This window comes from Phaenicophaeus curvirostris, chromosome 14, assembly GCF_032191515.1.
Source record: "Phaenicophaeus curvirostris isolate KB17595 chromosome 14, BPBGC_Pcur_1.0, whole genome shotgun sequence".
Classification (NCBI taxonomy): domain Eukaryota; kingdom Metazoa; phylum Chordata; class Aves; order Cuculiformes; family Cuculidae; genus Phaenicophaeus; species Phaenicophaeus curvirostris.
Genome location: NC_091405.1, coordinates 20,720,001 through 20,746,344, shown reverse-complemented (window position 1 = coordinate 20,746,344; position 26,344 = coordinate 20,720,001). Strand labels below are relative to the sequence as shown.

At 43.5% G+C, this 26,344-nt stretch overlaps 1 protein-coding gene across 3 annotated transcripts in view; it reads left to right on the top strand.

Annotated features, from left to right (window-relative positions):
- ZNF536 (zinc finger protein 536) overlaps positions 1–26,344 on the top strand; it is a 273,010-nt gene that overhangs the window by 150,633 nt on the left and 96,033 nt on the right. For all 3 annotated transcript variants that reach the window (XM_069868170.1, XM_069868169.1, XM_069868172.1), the window contains one exon: positions 7,390–8,964. In XM_069868170.1, the coding sequence (XP_069724271.1) occupies positions 7,390–8,964 (1,575 nt within the window). The remainder of the gene's footprint in view (positions 1–7,389; positions 8,965–26,344) is intronic.

The window sequence follows — 26,344 nt, the reverse complement described above, 5'->3', positions numbered from 1 at the left end:
TTTTATTGGAAAATAATCTTATGACTGTGAGGCTTAAACAGTTTGAACTTTTTATTAGTGGAGATGAAAAGAAAAATTCTTTAAAATAACCTGAGGATCTGCTCTCTCCCTTTTGCTTCATTATATGGGAGTCGTTTTGTTCTTGTTTTAAAGATGGCAGTGATTACGCATTTGGTATTTGTAGCTTAGAACTAATGGAAAGTAAATTAATTGCAATGGAAATATTCCATAAAACTTGCATATTAAAACTGACTAAACAAAATTAAACCAAGAAAAAATAAACCCTGTATAAAATAACAAAAAAAGAAAACATCACGCAGACTCTTGAAACAACATTTGCAATGTATTTAAAAGTCATTATAATTTTAAAATAGATAAAGATCCATTTCCATTCGGTTGAGAACAAAGTATTTGTAAATAATGACAAATGGGGCAATGTTTTACATATTGGAAATAATGCTGATAAATATTATAAAAATGTAAATTGGCAAATTAGTAGAGTTATTAAGTGAAAAATTAAGTTGCTTCACAGCAAATGGAAATTATTTAATAGATACCAGTTATTAAACAAATACTGGTAAGCTTGTACTTGATCAGGGACAGTTTCCCGCCTGTCGTGTCACACTCTGTCTTTATTATATGCCTGGATCATAGAAGTGACTGAGAAAAAACACTTTACCGTGTTTCTCCACTACATTAACTCAATTACTGTTCTTGTTCTCACAGCACCTGTTTGTCAGAGATGAGCTCGAGCAGCTCAGCAGAAGTCAGGTTTCTTCGAACATCTGTGTGTTTGGAGGCTCACGAGTTGGTTGGTTTGGTGCTCGTGCCAAGACCAGACCCAAAGTCAGATCCAGCCAGGAGGTGCTTCCGTCGCACTTGGCCCATAAAAGCTAGAGAAACCGTTTAATCCTTCACATGAGGAAGAAGCTGTGCTCTGTTTTAGAAGAATCAGCTAGTGGCTTGGGTTGCTTCTTTTTTCCCTTGGCTGTTTCATGGTTGCGACCTTCTCCACGCTGCGTCTCAGTTTCCATGTAGTTTGCCATCACATAATAGGCTTCTGAGGAAGAAAATAAGGTTTTATTTAGCACGCTCAGTTGAGTCCTAACAAACAATTGTAAAGGATTTTTCTTGTTATCTCATTCAATGATATTCAGCCAGGAAGAGCTTTAAGGGGAAGATAGTAAGATACGATTTCTGATTGTTCCCATGTGATAAGAAGAAAAGGGCATAATTATGAGAAATCAGTTTCTTGCTGTAAAAACAGCTGAAGGACGAGATGGTTCCTCAGTACAACCTGAGAGGAGAAAGGAAGGACTCTCAGGTCAGAATGCTGCAGAGCCTGGGGTTAGAGCAGACAGGCAGAGCTCTTGTAGCCCTCCTAGATGACCTCTCTGTGTTGACCGGTGAAGAGGGATGGGCTGTATGCTCCTGCTGCTTCAGAGCTGCCATTCCATTCGCACAGCCTCACTGTGTGAGGAGATGCAGAATAAGGGCAAAGCAGGGGTATGCACTGGTGGGGCATAGTGGACACTGGGGAGGATGGGCCACATGGCGATTGAGCTTCCTGGTTATAAAAGAATATATAGTAAAGCTGAGGAGCTGATGATACAGGAGGCTTAGAGATGCTCAGAGTTTGTACAAAGTAGATGATCCAAGTATCTCAGACCCATAATGTGCCATAAGCAGATGCCTCTAGAGTTTCCTCTTTCCCCCTATGCAGGCAGCAACTTACGAGTTTCTTCATTGAAGGAGCCGAGCATCTCCTTTATGTGCTAGAGCACTCTCGGTTCCCCCTGGTTTTTACTTCATATGCCTGGGCCTTTGGACTGCACAGAAACAGTTAAGTGTGAAAAATCAACTTTTCTCATGTTCTGTCCTTGACAGGAAACACATTCTGTAGGATCTGGTTTCAGGTTAGCTCTAGCACCTCTTTGCACCTTCCGTTCACATCCGGAATGCTGGTGCAGAGTGGTTTGGGTTTGTGTGGGGTGCTCAGGAGTGTTCCAGCATGACTGGCACAGTTAAATGCCTTGAGTAATGGAGAAAGATAATGTGCGTGGGCAAAGTAGAGCCCTGGTGGAGGCTTGGGGTGTGCTAAGCAGGGGAAGCCTAAGAAGGAGAGGGAAGGGAAGAAAAAGGTTGGCAGGCAGGGCAATGTCGGTTGACTGGGAGTACGTAACGATACGTGTGGCGCACGTCTTAGGTCTGTTGGAGCTGTTGTATACGTTTGTGTTGCTGCATTTCCCCTTGAGAGCACGCTGGGCCAGTTTGAAGCCTCGCTTAGATGAGCTGATGAAATACAGTAAAAATGGTGCTGCTTTAAATGAATTCAATTCACATTTTCTTCCTAAAAAAAGATTGCCTGTTGCCATTCTCCGAAGGCGCTTGTAGTGGGATGAGCAATATGAATAATTAAGGAAAATGGGTATGTGTGCTCCAAGAGGAGACAATTTTGGTATTGAACATCCTTTATTCTTACATTTCTAAGATGAACTAAAAGGACTTTTCATTTCTCTGGATTCCTCCAGATTTCCCATCCTTAACATTGTGCAGCGATGCCTTTTCTCCCGTCTTAATGACATCCCAAACTTTTGTTGAAAATAATTGATTGAATTTAAATTTCCTTAAAAGTTTAAGAGGTAATGTTACAGTATAAATTTCCTACCAAACACTAAGTAGGGAAATATCCATTAGTGAAATTAACTACAGTTTCTAGGTAGCTAACAATGTGCGGTATACAGTAGGGCATGGCTAATGAACACTGCAGTGGGTGATATTTCATTATACAAATTAATGCTCACATTTTAATGGGAAAGTCACATAATGAATCTCAGCTTCAGTGACAGCAATTAGAGACACAGATTGTCCCCTTCTGGACAAGGCACTGTTTAGCAATAAGCAGCTGTGTAAAAAGTCTTCAGGTTTACAACATATATATATGCTTTGGGGGAATTAGTGTGCAGTTTATATTAATGTACTGAATCTTCCCTGCAAAGGAACAACCCTATTTATCTCTCTGCGCTTTAACTAAGTAAAGACATGTAAAAGGACTAAATAAATACTGCAGATGAGATATAAATAAAGGAAAATATTCAATTATAAAACTTTATAAAAATTAAAGTATTATATTGTAATGCCTGGTGCACAACTGAAAAATCTTAATAACCTGAGTCAAACCCATCTGAAGTCTGTCCTTTACAGGGTAGGGGTAGCTTCGTCTTCTAGAATAGAGAAAAATCTCTAGTAAAGGGAAGTAGTAAAGGGAAGAAGTTAACTAGTATTTCTGACAAACAGATTAATTGTGTGGTGAAACATGTGCAGGATCCAAAAATAATCCCACAGAACCTTTGATATTCCATTTGGTTTAAAAAGTGTGAAGTGAATGATTAGAATGATAAAAGAAATTACCATGTAAGAATAGGCATAATAATGAACTAATTAAACCACACAGCAATTCATTTCTAAAATATCTGCTGCACAATGGATAAAATAGGTTATCAATAACTGCTTCAATGGTAAAGTAAAAAATGCTGCAAAATGTTTTCAATATTCCCATTAAGGAGCATTCTCTGGAATTAGAAGATGTTGCAGTTCATTTGCTTTACATGATAGACAACGATAGCTTGTTTAGAAACGGATCGGACCCAGCTGGGACTCGCTCGGTCCCTGGGCTCCTGTCAGAACCCGCAGCCGGGCGCCTGGGTGCTGGCGCGGGGTTCTTGTCCCGGTGCCATACGCGCGGAAACCCGCCTGAAACGGTGTTTAAAAACGCGGAGGGGCACTCAGGGATGTTGGGTGCAGTACGGGCTTTTAAGAAGCTGCATTTTAAGTATGAAAAATGAATCATGAAGCCCACAGCACTAAAGATGACTAGATATTTAGGAAGTAAAGAGGTTTGATAAGGGAAACCAAAAGGGATAGTAAAGCTATGTAGGTGGCTATTAAGTGTTGTGGAGAACAGGGTAAAATTGTATAGATCTTGCAGGTTTAACAGCTGGTACCCTGCTAACACTGGACGAGAATGGATAAAAAATTACCCATCGTGGTATAGAAGACTCTGTACTTTTCTGCTCTGCTCTCAGAAAGGAGCGTGATGGCTTTTCTAAGTGTTTTCTGATGGCACAGTTCTGCCATTAAGTAATGAGGCTGTTGTGCTGTAGTCCACTACATTTTAATATTTTTTAGAAAGAATAAAACTGGGTAACTTACAGATAAAGTCTTAAAAACCCTGGTTGGAGAGCTCTCCAAATCATTAAAGTTCATTTAAAAAAACAAGTCTTGGAACACGGAGCAAGTGCCAGAGCACTCATAGTAGTAAAAAAACTCTGGCTATTCTAGTATTTCCAAAAAGGAAAGAATACTAAGAGCTTGAAATCATAAATGCCCTCCACTGACATGAATTTGGGGTGAAATTAGAGAAAGAGCTTGATAACTAATTGAGAATTGGTAGCATGGTTAATTCAATTTTATTTCATGAAAGTAAGTTTTATCAAGTTTCTCACTTTCTCTCAAGGTGTGTGAAAGTAACTAGTTCTACATGCCAGTCCTCCCCACCCAAAATACGGGTAAGCAGAGATGGAGAAGCACAGAAACCGGCAGCTCCACAGCTGTGCTTTCAGCTCCATCTATTTTATTTCATCATTATTTGGAAGAGTGTATAAAATCGCTGTTGATAAAATTTACCAAAGGCACAAAAAAGGTCAGATGGTAAAAATCATGGGGAGGCACTGAGGAGTCACTTGGCCAAGTAGGTTCCTTTCGAGAGTGTGAATTTTAAATCAGCCTAATGTAGAGGAACAACCCCTAGCGGTGTTGATGAACTGCGCTAGGCTTGTCGCAGAGAGGGGACGGAACCTGAGCTGTTAGTTGCTGTAGCTGTGGATAGAGGTGCAGTCTTGGGCTGTGTAAGATCAATATCAAGTTGAGATTTCATCAAAGCTTTAGTGGGTACCCCTAACTTAAAAGGATGTTGAAAAATAGGGAAGGGTGTTCAGCTTCACAGTAGGAAAAGGTGAAGAGGTGGCTGGGTGCTGTCTGCAATTACCTACCTTAAGAATAGGTTGTTTTAGTAAAAAAATCTGTTTAACAGGGAAAGGTAGTGATGCTCAGTGGTAGGAAGCAGAGTCTGGACAAAGCTGAGCTAGAAATGAGGTGCGCATTTTTAAGTAGTGAAAATACTTAACCAGGCAAACCCACGTCCCAGCTTACGCAGGGACATGTTTGTTTTGCTGTGGTTGAAACAGGAGATGTTTAAACTAAACCAACTAAGTTTTATTGCAAATTGTAATTACAGTTTGGTGCAGGAATGATCATGTGAGGGTCTTTGGCCTGTGTTGTACAGCGGATCAGGCTTAGATGATCATAGTAGTACCTTTTGGCCTTAAAATCTGTAAATGTATTCATAACCTGGCTGTGGTCTCTACCTGTAGCCCACAACAGATAATTCCTGTGACCCGTGTGACCAGATTGGTGACCTGATCTGTGTGAGCAGGACAGGTTGTAGCCTGCGTAGATTCTGCATCTGTGGTATCTGCCGATATTTGGATCTAAAAGAGAAGAGAGAGATCCCTTTGAGCAACTACCTCTTCCTCTGCTGAACACCTCTTGTTTGAGGTGCTACACTTTTCCCCTCTAAAAAGATCAATCAACATGGTTGATGCAAAACTCTCGTGTCTCACCGTTTAGCTTTAGGATTACATTATGAATTTAGAATTTCCACTGCTTGTGATTTCCTTCAGCCCTGTCTGAATCTCAGCACGTATCCAGCTCCCGTTCATGGTTGGCGACCAGCTCGCGCAGTGCTCTGTGGTCATTTGAGCGTTCTGCTGTATCTCATTAGGAAATTCCTGCCATCAGTGAGAGGAGAAGCTTCCCGAGTGTTTCCCAGCCTTCCGATTGAGTCTGTAGCTTCAGCAACGAAAGTTTGAAAGACTTTCAGTTTTCTTTTAAACAGATTTTGAGGTTATTTGAAGATGGGTAACTTTCCAGCTGGTTTGGTGAAGTACTCAGTGTTATAGGGCATTTTTACGGTGAGGAAGTTCTCAAAGCAAACGTTTCCATTATACCACTTGGATGAGGCTTGCCTTTGTCTTTGGGATCATTTTGGAAAAAAAAAAAAAAGCTAAGTAAAGAAACCAGTTTCTGCTTCTTTTTGAGCTCCTTGTGGAAATAATTGCCAGTATTAACAGCTTGCAGGTCTTCCAGATTCCTGTCGCTATTGGTGAGGATTTCCATACTTCTTCCTTTAGCAGCTCTGCGTGGCCAACAAGTGCTCTGCAGAATTTTAGGTGTATGTTAGCTTAGATATATGTTCCTTTTGGATGTGTCTTTGTGATTGTATGTGGATATTCATTACATGTCTAATATCTTTTACCTATTTTAAAGTATAGGAGGAACAATAAAAGTTTAGTGTGGGATTCAAATATATATATTTAATTCATGAAAATAATCTTATATGTTTTAAAACTCTGTTCAAGCTAATCCTAGAGAAGTGCTTCCGGTAGGTGAATTACACATTTTACTACTTGAGCATTAGAAATGCCATTAGTACAAATTTAAAGGACTGCAAACCCCAGTAGATAATGCTAATCTCAAATACAGAAACCAAATATATTTTGTACTTTTTTCTTATTCGATTTCTTCTTTATTTTATTGACTACTTTTTATTTTATCTATATGTTCTTACATGCTGCAATCATAATGTAATGTAATGATATTAATATTTTATAGAATCTGTATTTATAGTTCTTTATTTAGAAACAATGCAGTAGGTCTGCAGATCTTTGAATCCTTCTGGAATGGTGCCCTCCAAATAATGATAAATTACTTGTGCAGTATGCCATTTGCTAATTATATCCATGATTTACTGCAGAGCAAGACTTAAATCATTCATTTCAGTCTTGCGTAACAGTGCCATAAAATTTTTAGGTTTAAAAATGGTTTCCATGTGTATAATTTAAACAAATTTTAGGGCAATTGTATACACAAAATATTGCAAGCAGCCATTTGTTACATTCTTTGTCTCTGTTTTTTTTTAAACTTGTACTTTTAATGATTACTGTGGTTGAAATTGTTATGCTTCATTTTCATAATCATAGCTTTTAATTCTACAACAGTTTTCTACATGTTAGATTAAGAAAAAGATGGCTAATTGTGTGTAGATACCATGTCATTCCTGAATAGCCCCACATATTGGAAACCCATTTTAGAAATAGTCAGTTTATGAATCAGTCTTCAATTAAAGGCATTGGCTTTTTAAAAAATGAATTATTAGCTCCAAGATCTTCTTGTTTTTGAGCAGCTAACGTTGATCTTCTTTTCCTTCCCTCATGCGTACACCGAAGTACAGCTAACTCTCTCTGTTTTTCTCTTTATCCACACCCATAGGTGAGAAGCCTTACAAGTGCCCGCACTGCGATTATGCTGGTACCCAGTCTGCATCCCTCAAGTACCACTTGGAAAGGCACCATCGGGAGCGACAGAACGGAGCAGGACCACTCTCTGGGCAGACTGCAAGTCAAGAACACAAAGATGAGACATCGACTAAAAGTTCTGTGTTTATTAGACCAGATATATTGAGAGGAGCCTTCAAGGGGCTTCCTGGTATTGATTTCCGAAGTGGCATGGTCTCGCAGCAGTGGACGTCAGGAATGCTGTCGTCTGCAGATGGACAAGTAGCCGGCATGTCGTCTGAAGTATCTTCAGAAAACATGAAGGGTTCAGACATATCTTCCAAAGGAACACACTTCTCTGAACTTGGCCGTGCTTACCAGAACATAGTTGGGAATGGTGTGAATTTCCAAGGATCTTTGCAAGCTTTCATGGACAGCTTTGTCCTAAGTTCTTTGAAGAAAGAAAAAGAAATGAAGGATAAAGCACTCTCAGATCCACTTTCACTAAAAGCTCTGGGCTCAGATGCTGGTGAGGAAAAGATAAATAGCAAGTCCTCACAGCGAAAGACAGAAAAGTCACAATACGAACCTCTTGACTTGTCTGTAAGGCCCGATGCAGCCTCCCTCCCAGGTTCATCAGTTACTGTGCAAGACAATATTGCTTGGCACGGCTGCTTATTTTGTTCTTTTACGACTTCATCTATGGAACTAATGGCTCTGCACCTCCAGGCCAATCACTTGGGCAAGGCTAAACGTAAAGAAAACATCATAGGGAACAGCAAAGACCAATCTAGAGAAGCTTCAGCCTCAGTTAATAAAGCGAGCTTGCTCCCCTCTTCTGTGCAGTCCAGCAAGGAGGCAGTTGTTTCAAACGTGCTGAGCCAGCTGGACTCAGCTGCCGAAAAAATGACCCAAGGGCCAAATAAAGAGGGCTTGGGAGAGCAGAAAAGCGCTGCCTGGCCCAGCCACATGGAATCCACTTTTTGTAACTTTACCGCAGACTTCTATAAGCAGTTTGGTGTTTATCCTGGTGTTATTGGCACGGGGACGCAAAATTCTTGCACCAGTAATGAATCTGAAGTAAAAACACAATCCGAAGATGACCCAACTATTCTGCTCTCTGACTCTGTAAATAAAAGTGCTACCGATGATCTTTCTGACATAGCTTCATCTGAGGATATGGAGTCTTCCAAGGAAGAAAACATTGAAGATGAGGACATTGACACAGAACCAGATGTTGTGAATAAGCCGTTGTCTGCCCTAAATAAAGAAAGCAGCGAAGGAGGCGACAATATACAAAGTGCAGTCACCTCGCAACCAACACAAGGGCTCGTATCACCACTGCCGCAAGCGTCAGAAAAGCAGTGGCACAGTCAGAGTCTTCTCTCCTCCCACGAACCTGCACAAGGAGTGATGAAACCCGAACAAGTTCAGGGCCCACAGGTCCTGGAGAAGCAGATGAACATGTTGTCAGTCCTAAGAGCTTACAGCTCTGATGGCTTAGCAGCCTTTAATGGACTTGCAAGTAGCACAGCAACTAGTGGATGTATCAAGAGACCTGACTTGTGTGGTAAGTTTTAGACCTTCTTTTAGCCCATTTCAGAAAACACTTGTGCAGAATCATGAAGCTGCTCTTGAAATATACTTAGTCATGTTTGTTAGTAATACATTTTTTTAAATGTTAAACCCTGTGGGCCAAATTCTAGTCTTACATGTGGTCTCCCCATCGAAATCAGCAGTGCTGCATGCATCTACTTATACAGGATTTTAGAAAGAACTTGCTTTTTACCCTAGAGTAGCAGCAATATAGACTCCGTGCTAGTGGCATCCGAAGGGGATACTCACTGCTTTAGCATATGCAAAGGAGGAAAAACGTTATAAAAATTTACATGATAACTTGCAAACTTCTCAGTATTTTGGTATAAGTAAGAACCCAAGAAAAACACTGGATGCTTTGCCAAGCAGCCCTTGCTTTCTCTCTTTTTTTCCTTTTCCTTTTGAATTGGGGTGTCTTCCGTTACCACAATGTTAATGAAATCAAAGGCCAAGTGCGTGGAATGCATCTACCTGTGGTGAAGAGCCTTTTTTACCCCCTTTTCATTCCCTTCCCATTTTTACTTTGGTTTTTCTGGTTTATTTCGGTGGTTCCCATACAGTAGTTGCCTTGGACCATTTTCAGTCTTCTCACTAGTGGTTGTACAAACGGTGATTTGCCTAAGAATATGCCTCCAGGTAATTAAAAACCACCACCACACCAAGCAAACAAAACCACCTTTTTACCCTTATCAATCTCTGATGTACAAACCTGCAGTTTTACTTCCTTGTATCACACGCATCAGATTTGACAAAAAGGAAAGTTAAATCAACTTCAATTTATCTCCTATTTTGTCGTCATAGTTCTTGTTTGAAAGAGGTTTTAGAGTGTAAATATTTTGAAGAACAGTATTGCTTTAAAAAGGGGGGTCAGCAAAGGACACAAAAACTTCAGTAGTGCTCATTTCACTTAAACTTCAGGCCAACCAGAAAACTCATTGTCAGAGCCGAACATGCGCAATAAACTGTATGCAAGTTAAAAAAAAGAAATGAAAAGTGATCAACAGTTAGAAAGACTGTCCGTTTCTATTGAAACACGAAGTCTGCAGACACTGGAGTGGTTACCCTGGTTAACTTAAGGCTAGTGGGAGCTTTGTCTGACTTCACTAGGATCATGTGTGTGCTTAAAGCCGTAACCCTGTCGTCAAGCCCCTCTCTGCTGTTCCAGGTCAGTCTTATAAAAACAGCTAGTTGCTCCTCACTAAGTTCATCTCACTTGTATTCTTAAAGCATTTTGGCTTCTCAATATTGCCATTACTTAAACTTAATCATCAGCCCAAGTATCTGCACGGACTTACTTGCACGCTTCTGTGTCTCAGTACTAAGAAACAATTCAGGCAGTTGGAAATGTTTTCAGATTCTTCAAAACCAGCAGTTACTTTACTGATATTTTGAAAATCAGTGATAGTTAATTTAATTTGCAGCGGGTAAAATCCTACTTAGCATTTTTTTTCTTCTGTTTGTGGAGTAAAATCAATTGGTTACAAAAAAAAATGCAGCAGAGCAAGGACTCTAAACAAACAAGTAAAAAAATGGAAACTCAAGTTGCTTTGTACAAAATCTCTTTATATTTCTTCCCAGACGTAAGAGTTTTAAAACAACAGACCTCCTCCCCCCCAGCCTTTTAACATTATCATTGAAATGAGGTCATCTTGGTTCCATTAGGTTTTTTGTTTCATCTTCCAGTCAATTCAGCAGACATTTTATGATGGCTCGAGTTTATATGATTTTAAAGACCATATCCCTTTCACAAGCTCTGCCCAGTGATAATGGATTTGACTTGAAGTATAAGGGAAAAAAAAACCAACAAACCCAACAGCAGCTTGTCTGTTCTACTTTTTAAGCCATTTTTTAATGGCAAATGCAGTGTGAGTCCTCCCTTCTCCCCCCTCCAAAAATAGCTTTTTAGACTTTGTTACTGACATTCTATTGAGTGTTGGCAGAGCATACGTATTAAGGTTGACTACTGAAATGTATTGTTTCATTTTTCTCGCTATCTCACAGCAGAAACGGATGAGTAGGAACAAGCCCCATGTCAGTAGTTCTTTATTTATTTGGTTGGCTTGGACACCACCCACTTGGAATAGTGGTTTTGTGGAGTTTTCATTTTCTCCATGACATTTTATACTGTGAAATCACACTCCATCTGTGTGTGCCAGTGTGAGGAATCTCACCTGATGTTTCTGCACTTGCAGATCAGCCACCAGGAGCACCCATTCATTTATTAGACTGCCCTTCCTCTTGTGCAAAGCCGTGGCCTGAGCCACGGTCCCCTTTGTCTCTGCTTCTGCCTGAGAAATCAGAAAGCTTGAGACTCACCTATAACACCTGATTCCAGGGCACAATTCTTGTGTTCCTTTGTGTTTTGGGAGACTCTGCATTTGCCTCTCTTTCTACTGCCAATGACCTATGGGGTTGTGGACGTCTCAAGAGAAAGCACTTTATACACTTGATGTGGTGCTTGCATCATCGAGACAACAAGCATGGTGCTCTTCCTGCAGTAGAAATGAAGCTGAGGTAGAAGATCTCAGCTTCAGTTAGCTGAGATTCCATTTTTCATTTGCCATGCTAATTGAGTTAAATTTGTGGCTGTGTAAAAACAAGCTATGATTTTCAGTGATCCATGTGGATTATTTTTAGTTGGCAGATTTTACCTTGAGTTAATGGATCAGTTTTTAAGCACAAATACTGGCACAGAGAGAGTTTAATTTCTTGGGGAGAATGCCACCAGCTCACAATGTTGTTCTGGAAAGCCACCACCCCTGAAGGAAGCAATCCTCAGTTTCCCTGTATGTAGAATGAGAGAGAGAGACTGATGATGTACACATAATTCATTTATGCTCCTATCACGCTTCAGGCTGTGGGGATGAAAGACACAGTTAGGAACGAACCGTCGTTACTGCATAATACAGAAATTTCCATGGCAAAATGCTGCTGAGAAAAATCACACCAATTTGTAATCTTTCTTCTTTACATAAGGAGCAGAATAGGAAAGAAAAGAAAGGAAGAGAGAAAGAAGTAACAGTGGTGAATTTAGGGTTACTCCTGACCTGCACTTGTTGTTGGAGTCTCAAGTGACTGTACCTCGGAGCTGATCTTGATAATCTTTGCTGTCAGGCAGTTTCTGTGAAGAAGACATACCTGTCCTTGCTGTGTGGCAGACAGGAGCGTGGAGGGGAGGCCTGGGGCGATGGCTCCATGCTGTGGTAGCTGTTGCGAGCATCCGTGTTCTCTGCCTTCGTAGCCCTTACTCATTTGAGAAGCTATGCTCAGAGGTTCTAGATCTAAGAAGCTTTGGAAGATCTGTTTTCCTTTCCATTTATGCTCTTCTCTTTCTGTGCTTGTCTTCCCACATACCTGTAGCTGCATCGCAATAATGTTCTAAATCATTAATGTACACGTGATTTGCACAGCATCTGCTGATGGCAAGACCCTTTCCTTTCTTTCTCTCCTCCTGTTTACATTTTCCTGCTTTGTGTCTTAGACAGTAAATTTTCCCTACTGGCGTTTTCTGCTCTGGAAGTCCCTAGGCTTTCCAAGAGGAGTTGGTGGGCTACGGGACGATTGGCTAGGGATAGTCCTGGGCATTCACTGGTTGCTGAATGGGTTAGTGCGATTCCACCCACACTTAATGATGTCCAAAAGGATTAGTTCCATGTTGTCTCTATAATTTGCTTCCATTCATGCTTGCTTTCTTATGCAATTAGCACTCTTTTCTCCCACGTAGGCTCCACCCTATTCTCACTTCTGCCACTGTACAAAAAGAGGGCAGGGCCCTTCTCATGTACGGCAGCAGCTTTGGAGTTGGGATCCTGCAAAGGGCTGAGCACTTTCAGTTGCCTTTAGAACCGAAAGCCTTTGACATTGCACGGAATTATTAAAATGTTCAGCATTGTAACTTTCTGAAATACCTTCCAAATGTGGAACTGCAGCACAGACAAGAGGGCTGGGCAAGGGGAAGATCGATTGTAGCAGATTATTACAGCTTTATTGTCACATAATTATAGTGCTCTACCCCAATGTTTAAATAGTGAATTTAGTTGTTGTAAATTGCTTATTGCCACAGGTGTCAAAACCAAAAGGATTATAATGCGAACCCCTTCAGAACTCCCACCAACAGATAAAATAGAGAAAAAGAGTTTTAATTGTTTGTGGTGGCTTCTCTTGAATCCTTATTGTAGCTCTTTTGAATTATAAAATCCATATTAAACAGAAGCAAAAGGCCTGATGTATCCAAGCTCTATAAGGCAAGGGAAGGCCATCCTACTGCAGCCAGTTGTCGTGCTCCTGCTCATTTGAAGTGTCCTGGGGTGCACTCGGGTAACCCACCATTTTGTCTTGATCTGCGGTTGAAGGAGTGACCAGAATATTCTTTTCCTTCGAGGCAGAATGAAATGATAGGGAATTTTTACTGCAGACTTGTCTTTACCCCATTTTTTGGTGATTTTGAAGCAGTTTCTTTAGTTTTGGTTAGGAGGTCTGAGCCCTGCTTGTAGTTTACAACCTTTACTGCTGAATGGGAGATCAGCATCGTGGCCCCACACCCGGGTCTCAGCCGCACTTCGAGATGTCGCAGTGCCATTTGCATGCCAATATCAAACCAAACTCATATGGCTTGCTTCCTTTTTTTAATTAACTGGGAATGCCAGTGATCCAGCGAAGTTTGTGTTGCTGCATAAAAGGGCCGGTCTGTGAATAGCATTGTGTTTGCCAAATGGTTCGCTAGTCATTTCAGTACAAACAAATGGATGGTGTCTGTAAGTCTGCAAACACTGTTGACATTTAGCCTTGTTTATGTTACTTTCCTTTTGCTGCATATTTTTGGCTAGAAAAGATACTTTCTGAATCAACATCGACTTCCTAAGCAGAAGCTACGGACCCAGTCTTGTGTCCCTCCTTCTCGATGAGTTGGACTCCTTACATGACTGAGGGTTGCAGAATCAGGTCCTGTGTGTATTTGACTTTAACTTTCATTGCTGTGTTCCCATAATTTAATTTGATTGCATTTTGTTGTCTCTGAAATCAGTCAGGTGAGAAGTTCGGTATCATGGATTTGTTTACTGTAGGAACCTTTCATTTCTAACTATTTTCCATGTTGCGGTGTAGCATTCCCATTCCATTTATGTTTCTGGGGATTAACCCCTACAATCTCTGCTGCAGCCAAGTGCTGAGTACCTTCCATTCCCAGTGAAGCTGGAGGCGGTCAGTCCCTCCTAGCACCGGCTCTGAAAGGGGGATTGTGTTTGCAAGAGGAGACCTTGGTATGTGCCTTGATTCCAGACATCAGTGCCCAGCCACACCGAGGCAAATCCCTGGCACAGAAAGACTTCTCTTTTCTCTGCAGAGACAAAATAATGATTTAAGTTTAGTGCTGTATGAGTTTCATCTCCCAAGCAATATATTCTTATTGTTTTTGTCATATCCAGGTCACATTTAAATTCTAATTTAGGATTAGGCAGAGGCACAGAGATGTTTCCAGGTCTTTCCAAAGTGAGACGATGTTCCAGTTTGTGTTTTGGATCAGGATTATATATTCTTGTGTCTGAGGGGTAGTATTTCCTATAGCTACTCACAAACAATTTAGACATCCCTGTAAGTCAAAACTAAGTGTACGATTAATACCTATTATGAGGCCAATTTTAAACAATTAATTTGACAGCAGTTGTAATTTTTGTGTTACGGACTTTCAGAAATAAATAACCAAATTCATCTTTGTAATCTATGGAATTTAGCATATGTGGAGATGATCTCTTTATGCACAGCATTGTGTATCTGGAATTTCTGGGGTTTGCTCCCACCTATCTTGAGACCTATAGGACCAGGGATCAGTAATTACCTGAGGCTTATTAATTGTTTCAGCAAAGAAAAAAAACCTATATACCGTAAGTGTAAGCATTAATATATGTATACACAATACATCCACAATATATAACAAACCATAATAGTACAAAAATAGAGGTCCTGAATATGTTCTGTTATTTATGTGCTTGGCAAGCTTAGGGAATGGACTTTAGTATGAGTGAAAATTCTCTTAACATTTTTAAGGTTATTTATTGTCATTTCTATTTGAGTTTTTAATGGTCCTGTATTTTGTAATGCTTTAGCAGGAAAAAAATACTGTAGTTATCTTTTTTCATATTCTTTAAGCAATATTTCTAGCTTAATATATTGTGCCAGGTTTTCCAATATTAACCAAGAAAGACAGTAAAATTCAATGAACAGCACTCTGACATCCACGATTTAAAACCTGTGATTGAAGTGAAATGTGTAAACTTCTAGTGGGTTATCCTGTGCTTTGGAATAGAGTATTGTTGGAAGTAATTAGAAAATATATTAAGGTTTCCTGGTAATGAAGGTATGTAAGTTTTAATAATTGTTGCTTTCTGAATAAGTGTCAAACTATATCTTTAAATGTATATGGAGTTACGAGTTAGGTCACTTCTGAATGGAATGTAAAACAATACTAAAATGCTTCAATAACTTATCTCAGTGTTGCTAATAAAAGAAAAGCTGTTAACCATTAGTGCAGTTTTGAGTCATTTTGTTAATTCATTCAAGAAAACTCTCCGAGAAGCTGTTGAGCTTTTGGGTTGACCAAAAGGTGCTCGTGCCATCCAGAGTTGCTCGATGCTTTGAGAGGCAAACTCTGTTCTTCTTGGCCTTGCAGAGGATTTTGGTTAAGCCGCGGTCTGCCGAGGACGGGGCCGTTTGGCGTTGGAACGATGCTGTGCATGGTTAGGCAGGTATGTAAAGGGCGAGCTTGAGACTCGTTTCCTCTGTCATGGAAAATATCTTGGGAATGTGGGCTCTGTTTCTCCTCTGTCACTATTCAAATCCAGCAGAAATCTTTGAGGAGGCCACCGGGTTAACAGTGCGTAATGGGGAATGAGCCGTCAGTGCTGGGGTGCTTGGCGGGGTGAGCCACGTGTTTGGGTCCAGTCCTGCAGCTGGCAAGGACCCGTAGCCTCAGTGAGCAACAGGCCCGCAGTGCCTGTCCCGGTGGAGAAACACCAGGAGCATGCAGCGTGAGTGATGTTTCTTGATTAATCTTGCCTGGAGTCCTCGGTACTGCAGGTAGCACTGAACTCTCCTCCTCATTTCCCACGGAAAGAACACGTGATACGTGTCCTGGGCCTCCCTCCTCAGACCCACGTACTGTCCACGCGAGGTACAGCAGGCATAGGATAACAAGAACCAGCCGTGTCGGTCCCAGTAGAATCCCTCAGGTCTATGGTAAGTGTTTCCAGGATGGACCCATCCGAGGTGGCCTGGAGCTCGGGGCACTGCTGAGTGTGCAGCGGGAGCTAAATGTGAACATGAGTAGGGCTCCCGGTGTCACATCTCCTTGAATGCTGCCAGTTCTCAATAGCGTATTGGTACTTTTTATTTATCCCACCAAAACACCATGAGTAAGGACCTGACATTTTAGCGTTCTGTGTCATACTGAGAAAAATCTGTAGTTCAGCAGTAGGACAATTATATTATTTTGGAAGGGCTAGAAATAATACAGCATTTGTGAGACAATTGTAACATTTATCCAGACTCAGTGTGAGATTGTTCTCTTCTTATTTGGAGAACACTTCCAAAAAAGTATCAACTAGGAGCAAATTAAAAAAGACAAGAAGAATCGGTGATTATGAATCCATTTAACCCCCACAGGGTATAACCTCATCCTGTGTGATACCGCTGGCTGTTACAGGCCTGAACTTCTCTGCAGTGAGCTGTGAATGTGGTCCTTATTGTCGTGTGGGCAGTATGACTAAGGAAAAAATATCTCTGGGATACAATGGAGCATTTGTCTGAACAGCGTAACCTAAGGGCTATAACATCAAATCTATAGTTGTAGTTCTACAGCTGCAGTCACACCACTCAAGCGAAGGCTGTGTCAGCACTTGTGTTGTATAAGAAATCCTGTTTTCAAGGGTTGATGAGTCATATGCAAAACCCATTTCTCACTAAACAATTGTCCTGCTTGTTCAGATGCAACACTGAGGTGCAGGCCTTTCCCAGCAGGACGTGGTCATGTCTTCTGCAATACGCTATGGCTTAAATTGGCGCCTTATTTTGCTCATGAAAGTATCTCTTCCATCTAGGAAATTACCTGAAAGGCTGAGGATTGTGCCTTTGTATTATTGTCAAAACATAAACTAGTGCGAAAAACGCCAAGGTGGGAAAGGTCCTCACTAAGGATGAGAACAGGCAGAGCGCTTCTTCCTCAGAAATTATAAAGGTACGATTTCTTCCCCAGTGTTGATTTAAGTTCTCTGGCCAGAATGCTTCCTTAGAAGACCCAGTCATGGCTTTAGTTTTTGACATACCTTGACGTTGAGCCTTTCCAGCTCGCGGGAACTGTTGTTGCCATTTGAAGCAGCCGCACATCTGCTGGCAAGGAGCAGACAGGAGAGAGGTTCATGTTCAGTTGCACTGCAGAGGTGAGCCAGGAGCGCTCTGCATCCCTCCTGCAAGAGTGTAGAAGGAATACGCTTCGGATTGAGACCAAATACCTGAAACCACAGCAGCGATCGTACTACGTGAAGTTTCTAGGTAGGTATGGGGGCACGAGTGGCTTCAAGCTAAAGATGCCCTGTCCAGAGCATTGCCATTTATGAACGGATGTGTCTGAAGCCACCGCACCTCCAGCATTTGCCCCCAAGCTGCTGAGCCTGCCCCGTTGTCCATAGAGCAAGGTGCTTGCCAGTGAGTTGCTTTAAGCCGATCTCCTCTGATCCGGGGCGTCTGCAGCGCCATTCCCTGCATAGAACAGCCATTGTTCCACTCGCAGAGCAACAGTGGGGTAGAAATAGCATGCCATGCTGGGGATGAGAGAGGGAATTGTTCCTTAATTATCTCTCACTGAAGGAAAAACCCAAGGCGTAGCCCGATATATGCCGTGACTCTGGCAGGACACGAGTCCTTTCAGGAGGATCTGGGGAGGGGGCTCACGGCCAGGAGCTGGCGGCCCTCTCCACTCCCACAGGGCTACCTGCTTGCTGGCCAGGGGAAAAAGAAGTTTTCCGCTTTTCATTCTCCATTGTGAAATGGAAAATAGTAGTACTCATCCCCCCGGTAGGAGTGCTGTGAGGATAAATGAATGAATTAATGTTTGTAAAGCACTTTGAAGATGAAGGACATTAGATAAGTCCTCAGTGTATGAATGCTTCCTTCTCTGGGATGACTACAGGCAACGATAGGAACTTATTGATGAGAATAAACACACATTTAAAATGTGTTGTGTGTGTGTATCCCTTCTATATCCCAGCAGTGTTCGTAAGCCTGGCTTCTCGAGGAGCACCATGTGGCGATCCCGGTACGGAAGCCTTCGGCCTCGGCTCCCCAATGCCATGCGGCCGGCGCTCCGGGGCTCCCTGTATCCACGGCAGCTTTGCCGTGTTTTGGCTGCAGTGTTTTCCAACGCATCCTTGAATGTTGACCTCGGGAGCGCCAGCCGGCTGGCAGTGCTGATCGTTGGCCATCGCTGCAGGATGCCAGCCCCCCCGCGCCGGGAGCCGAGGCCTCGATGGCTCAGCAGTGTGTCCCCAGCCCACCGCCCGGCCGGTGCCACCGAGGCCCTGCCACGCTCTCTGCCACGTCTGTCCCCTCCTTTTCAGCACCGGTGCGATGCTCAGCGCTCGGTCTCTGCAGTGCTCGGCGGGTCCCAACGTTCCAGCTCACGCTGAACTGGCTCCTGTGTGTTTTTTAACTGGCAGTCACTTCAGTTCGGTACTTGTAAGTTAAAATTTTTATTGCCTGGTTTTCTTCGTTACCATCCTAGATTAGTCCTTATGCTTTACTTACTTTTTCCCTTATTCAAGCCAGGAGGCGTGTTTGTTCCCGAAAAGCTCCCATGTGTAACAAGGCAAGTTAAGAGGATGCAGGGGAGGAAAAACAGCACTTCAGTCATTGAGGGAGGTGACATTTATCAAGGAAGACAGAGAAAAAAAGGGTTTGTGCCTTGGAATGAGCAGGTTAAAGGCAAAATTCAGGACTTCCCAGGGTCTCCTCTCGGTTCACAGCTGCCACATAGACCAGTTTGTGGACCTTAGAAGGGACCACGTTGACCCTGGTGGCGTCGTTTCACTTGCCCCTTGGCACAGCTAGTCCTGTTCTGCTCTGTGTGCTTGGTTTGCTTTTAGATCCTTTCTAATCTTCCTGGTGAACCTGTGGCAGGCGCAGGCTGCCAGCTGGGTTTGAGGAGCGCAGCCTGGGCTGGGCTCTCCCTGCTCAGGGTTTGAGGAAGGCAATTGCCTTTGCCCATCAAAGTCTGCTCCCAGCTGCCAAACGCACCAAGATGCATCACTGGCACAACCACACCTCCCAGCTCTGACCGGCACCAATGCTCACCCAGCGATGTGGCTGATTTTTTCATCCTCTGACACAAGAACTGTTTCATAACGGGAGGGGGTTTGGGTATAGTAACTGATCATTACGTGACTGTACGTTGGAGTGAGAAAGGCAAAAAAAAAACAAACCAGAAAAGCTTTCCCAAAGGAAAGAGAAGGGAATCCCATTACCGTGATGGCTTCCTCTTTAGTTGCCAAAATGATTGACAGCTGGGTAAGGTCAAAGATGAAACCCAGGCCATGGGGCACAGGGCGAGGACAGGGACATCAGTAGAATAAAAAAATTGAGCGTCAGTGCTGGGGAAGGAGGAAATGGGCACTCCCAGTAGAAAAATCCTCACCCTCTGCTCTCCTACTGTTTGTTTGGGGAAAATGCTGCAGCTTAATCAGAATTATTTACAAGATAATGGTCCATTGTTTGTAGTAAGACAGATGCTGTCTGTGGGAATTTGGTGTTTTATGCTCTATGCATTGCAATGCCATTGCTGTGTACAGATGGGAGCACAGTGGTGGTGTTGTTATCCACTTTTTGGAAATTTGGAGGATCCTTACCGTGAAAGGAGGGACCTTAAATAGAAAAAGGAGTTTTTTTCAGGCCCAGAACTGGGGTTTCTCTTATGGTAGAATTGCATTTGTAGATGTCTAGGGGAGGAAGAGGACAAAGTGAAAGCTCTTTGCTTAAGTCCTATAGCACGTGGGTGCCTGGGCTGGCTTTGCTTGGAGGTGGTGGATGTGAATTCAATGGATGGATTCCGTGTGTCTTTCCAAAGGCGAGGAGATGCGTTCCGGTGGGGTGTGTCGGGGCTCCCTCCTTTGCTGGTGGCTGGCAGTCAGTTGCTTAGAAGGTGGTGTGAGAGGTACGTGAGCGTGTCTGTGCGAGACCAGGGTGCGCCTGCTGAGTAACTGTCCTCCGGTCGTGCCACTGCAACGTGTGCTGTTCCCTGCCAAGCCCCGATGTGGCAAGTTAAACACTTCTGTTTCACCAGAAAAACTCATCCCCACGGTTTCGTGGGTGAAGCTGTGGGAAAGGAAAAACAGATTTTCACTGGCTTTGTACTGAAAAAAAAACACCCACAAAAAAGTGCCAACTCCAAAAAATAACTCAAAGAGAAAAAATCTTTATTTGTTTATAGGATCAAATGCAAGATTTTGTAAGAAAAGGGAGAAACGTTTTCCTGTGAGGGTGGGGAGGCCCTGGCCCAGGTTGCCCAGACCAGTGGTGGCTGCCCCATCCCTGGAGGGGTTCAAGGCCAGGTTGGATGGGGCTTGGAGCCCCTGATCCAGTGGGAGGTGTCCCTGCCCATGGCAAGAACTGGATGAACTTTAAGGTCCCTTCCAACCCAAACCATTCCATGATTCTCTGATATATTTAATTTTGTAATTGCTTAATCCCAGCATCCCCTCCTGGCCCAAGCAGACAGTTCAGTGTGGAGAACCAGAACCTGGCAAAGGGGAAAGCCCAAGACGTGTGGGTGGGTGACCCTCTGCCAGGTGAGAATCGCTGCATCCAGGAAGAACAGGCAGCTCTGGTGAGGCCAGTGGAGGCAGCTGCCTCCGTCAGCACGTCTGTCCCACCGGCTGCCCGGGTCTGTCTCAGCAGAGCGCAGGGACAGCAGCACACGTAGCTGTTTCCCATCAGCCTGGGATGAGAGGACAAGGACTGCTCCATGCCGAGCTGAGCCTCCCTCAGGAGCAAATCCTGCCTTCCCTTTTCTTCCCCAGCCGCAGAAGCCTGCTGAGATGAGCTGCTCCTCCTCAGGTCACTGCACTTTGGAACAGGGCCTGCAAGAAGGTGCAGGACAAGGGGGTGGAGGGTGTCTGGGTGGGGATGGCTGCATGTGTGTGCACGTGCTTCCTCTCTCAAAAATCTGCTTTTAGTGTGCGATAGCTCACACGTTACCTCGGCAGAGACCGGTGGGCACCAAAGGCAACCGAGAGACGACAAATCACCTGAAAGGCTCCTGAGGGGATTTTGAGCATCCACGTCTGGTATCCCAAGATCCATTAGCTTTCAGGTAAAATGGAAAAGAATGACCGTCTTTTCTTGTATGCCAGATAATTAAGTTGTCTTTCCATCACTGTGAAATATCTGAGTTTCCCTGGAGAAAGCAGTGGGCCTGGGGATGGGGAGTGAGACAGGAAAGGGCAAGGAGTGGCTGGTGCACAGTTTTAGGGGTCTGTGCAGTTTGAAACGTGTTTCCAACATCCTGTCCTCCTCCAGGTGGGCCCCCCCAGAAATGGGTGACTCCTGAATCCTCCCTTCCCTCTGTGCTCATCGTGCCACAGGGGCAGAGCTGATAGCATCAGATCACAAGTGGAAAGCACTTTGCCCAAGAAAAGGGATCTCCTTTTGCTTTTGGGAAGCAGAGTTTTGCAAGAACAGCCTCAGAGGGTTAGATTGGCCTGGGGAGATGGCCACTCCTCAGTCATTTCATTTCTCCCAAGTGTCTCCAGCAGGATCCATACGGGGAGCTCTAAGTTTTTTCCTCCAAGTCAGCATTTATTTGCAGAATCTTAATTTTGTATTTCCTGACATTTAAGCTTTTCAGCCTAATGTTCTAATAAGGATTCTGTCCGTCCATCTAAATAAAGCTTTGTTCTAATGAGGACACCATCCATCTCCTGAGATGCAGCCGTAACGACTTCTAGCCGTAGTGTAATTTTAGCCAGGATCCCTTCCCCACCCTCTTCACCCCACAGCTCATTGTTTGGGGTGTAGATTAGCTGTTTTGGGATGAATCTGTGCAGAATTTAATTTTGGGTCAAGTGACTGAGCTCTTGTGGGAGCCTCTGCTTTCTCCCTGAAAAGGGGATTTGCTCCATCCCAGTTGTACATTCAGTGCCTGCTTCTTGGCAGTTCCTGTTCATAAGGCTGAGGGTTTTCATGCCAACGATTTTCTGTTTGAGTTATTGGAGTCAGGAGGTGGTGGGACCATGCCAGTGTCAAAGGTTGTCGCGTGAACGATAATTAATAACGTTATCAGACTGATTATGTGTTTAGGCGTCCAGAATCAGGAGTGAATTGAACTTGTTAAATTTAATTCCTACCTCCAAATATCGGAGCGTTTCCCATGGCTGGGAGACTGGTGTGCTCACCACTCTTGCATTTGCATGAAGGACAAAACTGGGAATTTGAAAGGGCAACAACTAATGAGAACTGCTGAAATTCTGGGCTCCTGGCGTTCCTGGGGCTTCTCCTACGGCAGCAGCGTTCTGCGAGCTTTCGCCAGGGAGAAGAGAGCACAGATCGGGTGCGTGATAACGTTTCTAGACCCCAGTTTCATGGTGTCAGCTGCCGACTGAAACAGCGAGTCATTTGAGATTAGAGAGTATGTCTTTTGGGGTCCCCAAGAGCCGTTTCACATGCGACCGATTACCTCTGTCAGAAGCGGGAGAGCCGGGTCCCACCTCGGTGGGTGGGATCTGAACTCGCGCTTCCAGAGGTCAATAACAGGGTTTTTAGACCTTTGTGCCTCTCGGTCCCTCATAGCCAGACCTTTTCTGTTAAAACTGTTTAAATTACAAGCCAGCAATAAAAGGATCATATGTGTTTCCCACTGAACAGGTTCTTTTAGGCTATTATGATAATTAAAAACATATGGTGCCTACGCAAGTCAGAGGGAAACCGCAGATGTACAAATTAGGTATTATATAAGGGTTTTCTTTTTTGCCCTTTCTAAAACACCAAACCAAAGGGTACAAAGGATTAAAGATGGTAATTTTTTTGGAGATGGCAGGCAGCATTTTGGATTTTTTAATCATGAAATATGCAAACCTCCTTTCTTGTACATAATCAGAGCAAACTCTTTCTAATACACAGGAAGAGAAAACCAGTAGCATAAGACTGCAGTATTTATGGAGGGAATAAGGAAACACTTTGTTTCATGCAAGTTATTGGAGACCAGGAAACCTTTTGCATTTTTTATGATGTTTCCCTGCACAGACACAGAGGATTATATTTATTAAATATTGAATTATATTGAAATTGGATTGATGCAGCCAAAGAAGGACGTTTCTTTGTATTTTTTTTCTCCTTTTAAAGAAGGGAAATGTACTGATATTGATTGCAGTACAAGCAGTCATTTGTTTTAATTTAAAAATATAGGATTGATTTTGAGCAGGTGATAAATACTGCTAATAAAAAAATTCAAAATGGGGATTTATAATGATTCCCCGTTAAGTCAATGGTTTAGTGAGGCTAACTTATAATAAAAGCAGAGACATGCTGAACTATCCACGCATAATGGGTTATTTGCTGTTTGCTGGCGCTGCAAACTTTCCTTGCTTTGCTGGGCCCTGCTGCAAGAGGTGAAGTTTCCATTGTCTAGCGCTCCTCAGCCCTGGTTTCATCTTTCTTTTGCTGAAAACTGCACAGACCTGTGGAGCCCTTTCATGGGGAGGGGCTGGATCCAGGTGTGGCTGCGCTGGGTCTGGTGTTGGAAGTTGTGGTTGGTCTCTGCTTCCCGTGCTGCTCCACAGGTTCCGGGTCTCTTGGCCTCCGCATGGGTCTCTCCTCCTGGCACGTGTGTCGGGTGCCCGCAGTAGCTCTGAAGCCCTGGAACTCGTAGCCACTGCCTTGAGCTGGTGGGACCCAGCCCAGAGGTCACCAACCTGCAATACGTCATCTGGTACCCAGCCCAGGGCGCAGCTACGCACCCGGAGCCCTTTGGCTGCACTCACGTATGGTTATGCTGTCTTTCACCGTAAAATAGACAACTTTTTTCTTCTTTTTGTGCACCCAAAGAAACTTCTAGAAGAGGGAAAACAACCGAGAGGCGAGGGAGAAGCTGATGCTAATCCTGCAGGTTTGCAGGAGCGGTGGCTGAGCAGGCGTTTCTGAAGAGAGGCTTTTCTTTTATTGAGTGAGTGATAGCAAACTCACTGTTATTTCGCATGTAGGTATTACCATTTTAACATTTACAGAGGTAAAATAACACCTTGTCACTCAATGCAAATACCAATCACAAAATGAATTAATTGTAATAACTGTTGTCAACAGAACAAAAGACTTGTTGCTTTCCTAAGCAGATTTCAGTGCCACTGATAACTATATACAGAGGTTCCCATCGGGCTTAGGCAGTGTGTGTAGTCAGAACATAATTTCATCTGTGTTCCTCTGCAATTTGTTGTAAAAGTCTCAGAAACCGAGTTAAAACCCAGTATTTTTTACATATCGCTAAGCATACGCTTTTCCAGTGCTTATGGATTTTTCTTTTCCCAAAGAATCCCCAAACATTTTTACTAGTTAATTAACACCTTTTTCATGGCTAATTTATTAAAGAATTAACAAGCTTGTAACAGTCTGCAGGATCTGTTTATTCACCTTATGTGGTGATGGACAGTTGCCTTCAGAGTAACAGGCAACTTTTTTGCTACACAAAATGTAGTTTTCTTAATGGTTCTTCTTTTCTAGTCATCTTCCTCCAAAACGAACAGCACTGTCCCAATAGATGAGTGAAGTTTTCTATGAGAAAGGGGGAAGAGAGAATAAAATTAGCCAAGAAAAGCAAAATTCTTCATACTTGTGCTAACCACAAATTCGCAAATTTATTTGAGTGCAGTTTGGTGAGGGGGAGAACTAATTAACTAATTTCACAAAGGAGCCTCAAGTGCAGCAGCAATGGGTGCCAATGTGCTATACGCATTTTACATGGCTGTTTAGCTTAACAATCATAAATACTATGGCATATACACTATATTTTGCTGTGAATGCTATGTATTTTCTTAAAGAAACACCCATTAATATTGCAGCCTGGGATGGTGATGGAGATCGCTGCCAACGGGATAACACATTGGGAACCACCCCACATGTCCCCTCCGCATCCTTATTTAACAGAATACATAATTTAGATCACTTCCCTCTGCTTCCCTTTCAAAGTGTACCAACAGGCTGCCCGTGTTGGAAGCAGAATCACAAACTCAGATAATGTATCTTCCCCTAGCCCGAAGCCAGGAAGCAGGAAAATATCCCGTGTAAAAGTCTGTTTGGATAAGCTTGCCCAGCCAGCTGTGGGAGCGGAGGGTGAGAGGCTAACGAAGCACTGGCAGAGCCACCCTGCTTCCTTAACCAGCACCCAGTCCTGCTGCTCGCATCTCACGCTTGATGAACCCAGGGAGCAGCTCGCTGCTGTGGCACCCGCCTTGCAGAGAACAAACAGAGCCTTGAAACCACAGCAGGACCTTCCTGAAACCACAGCAGGATCATCCTGAAACCACAGCAGGACCTTCCTGAAACCACAGCAGGATCATCCTGAAACCATAGCAGGACCTTCCTGAAATCACAGCAGGACCTTCCTGAAACCACAGCAGGACCTTCCTGAAACCACAGCAGGATCATCCTGAAACCACAGCAGGACCTTCCTGAAACCACAGCAGGATCATCCTGAAACCACAGCAGGACCTTCCTGAAACCACAGCAGGATCATCCTGAAACCACAGCAGGACCTTCCTGAAACCACAGCAGGATCATCCTGAAACCACAGCAGGACCTTCCTGAAACCACAGCAGGATCATCCTGAAACCACAGCAGGAGCTGCCTGAAACCATCTCCCTTCTGGAGGGCCTGGATCTTCATGCAACCGCTTTCTGGACTTCGCAGCAATATCCTAAAGGTATTTGAAAGATGGGTAGATGAGGTGCTCCGAGATCTGGTTTCGCAGTGTATGGTTTAGTAGTTCAGGTACAGTTGGACATGATGATCTCAAAGTTCTTTTCCAACCAAGTGGTTCTACGATTCTATTGCCACACAGCCTCGGTGCAGGGAATTTCTGTGGTTTCCCTTCAAACTCTCTGCTGTCAATAACATTTGGTCTGTCTTTCTTCTTGGCAGCTGCTGTGTCTTCAGCCACCAGTCATTCAAATGTTCCAGCTTCTACCTGGGACGTGTTTTTCTGAGCGGAGCGCTGCTGTGGGGCTGCAGCAGAGCATCCCTCACCACAGCGGTGGCTCGGGGGGGCTGGGGGCAGGAGCAGCTCGCTCAACTCTAGAGGAGCCATGTGGTTTGCTGTGAGCTACAGC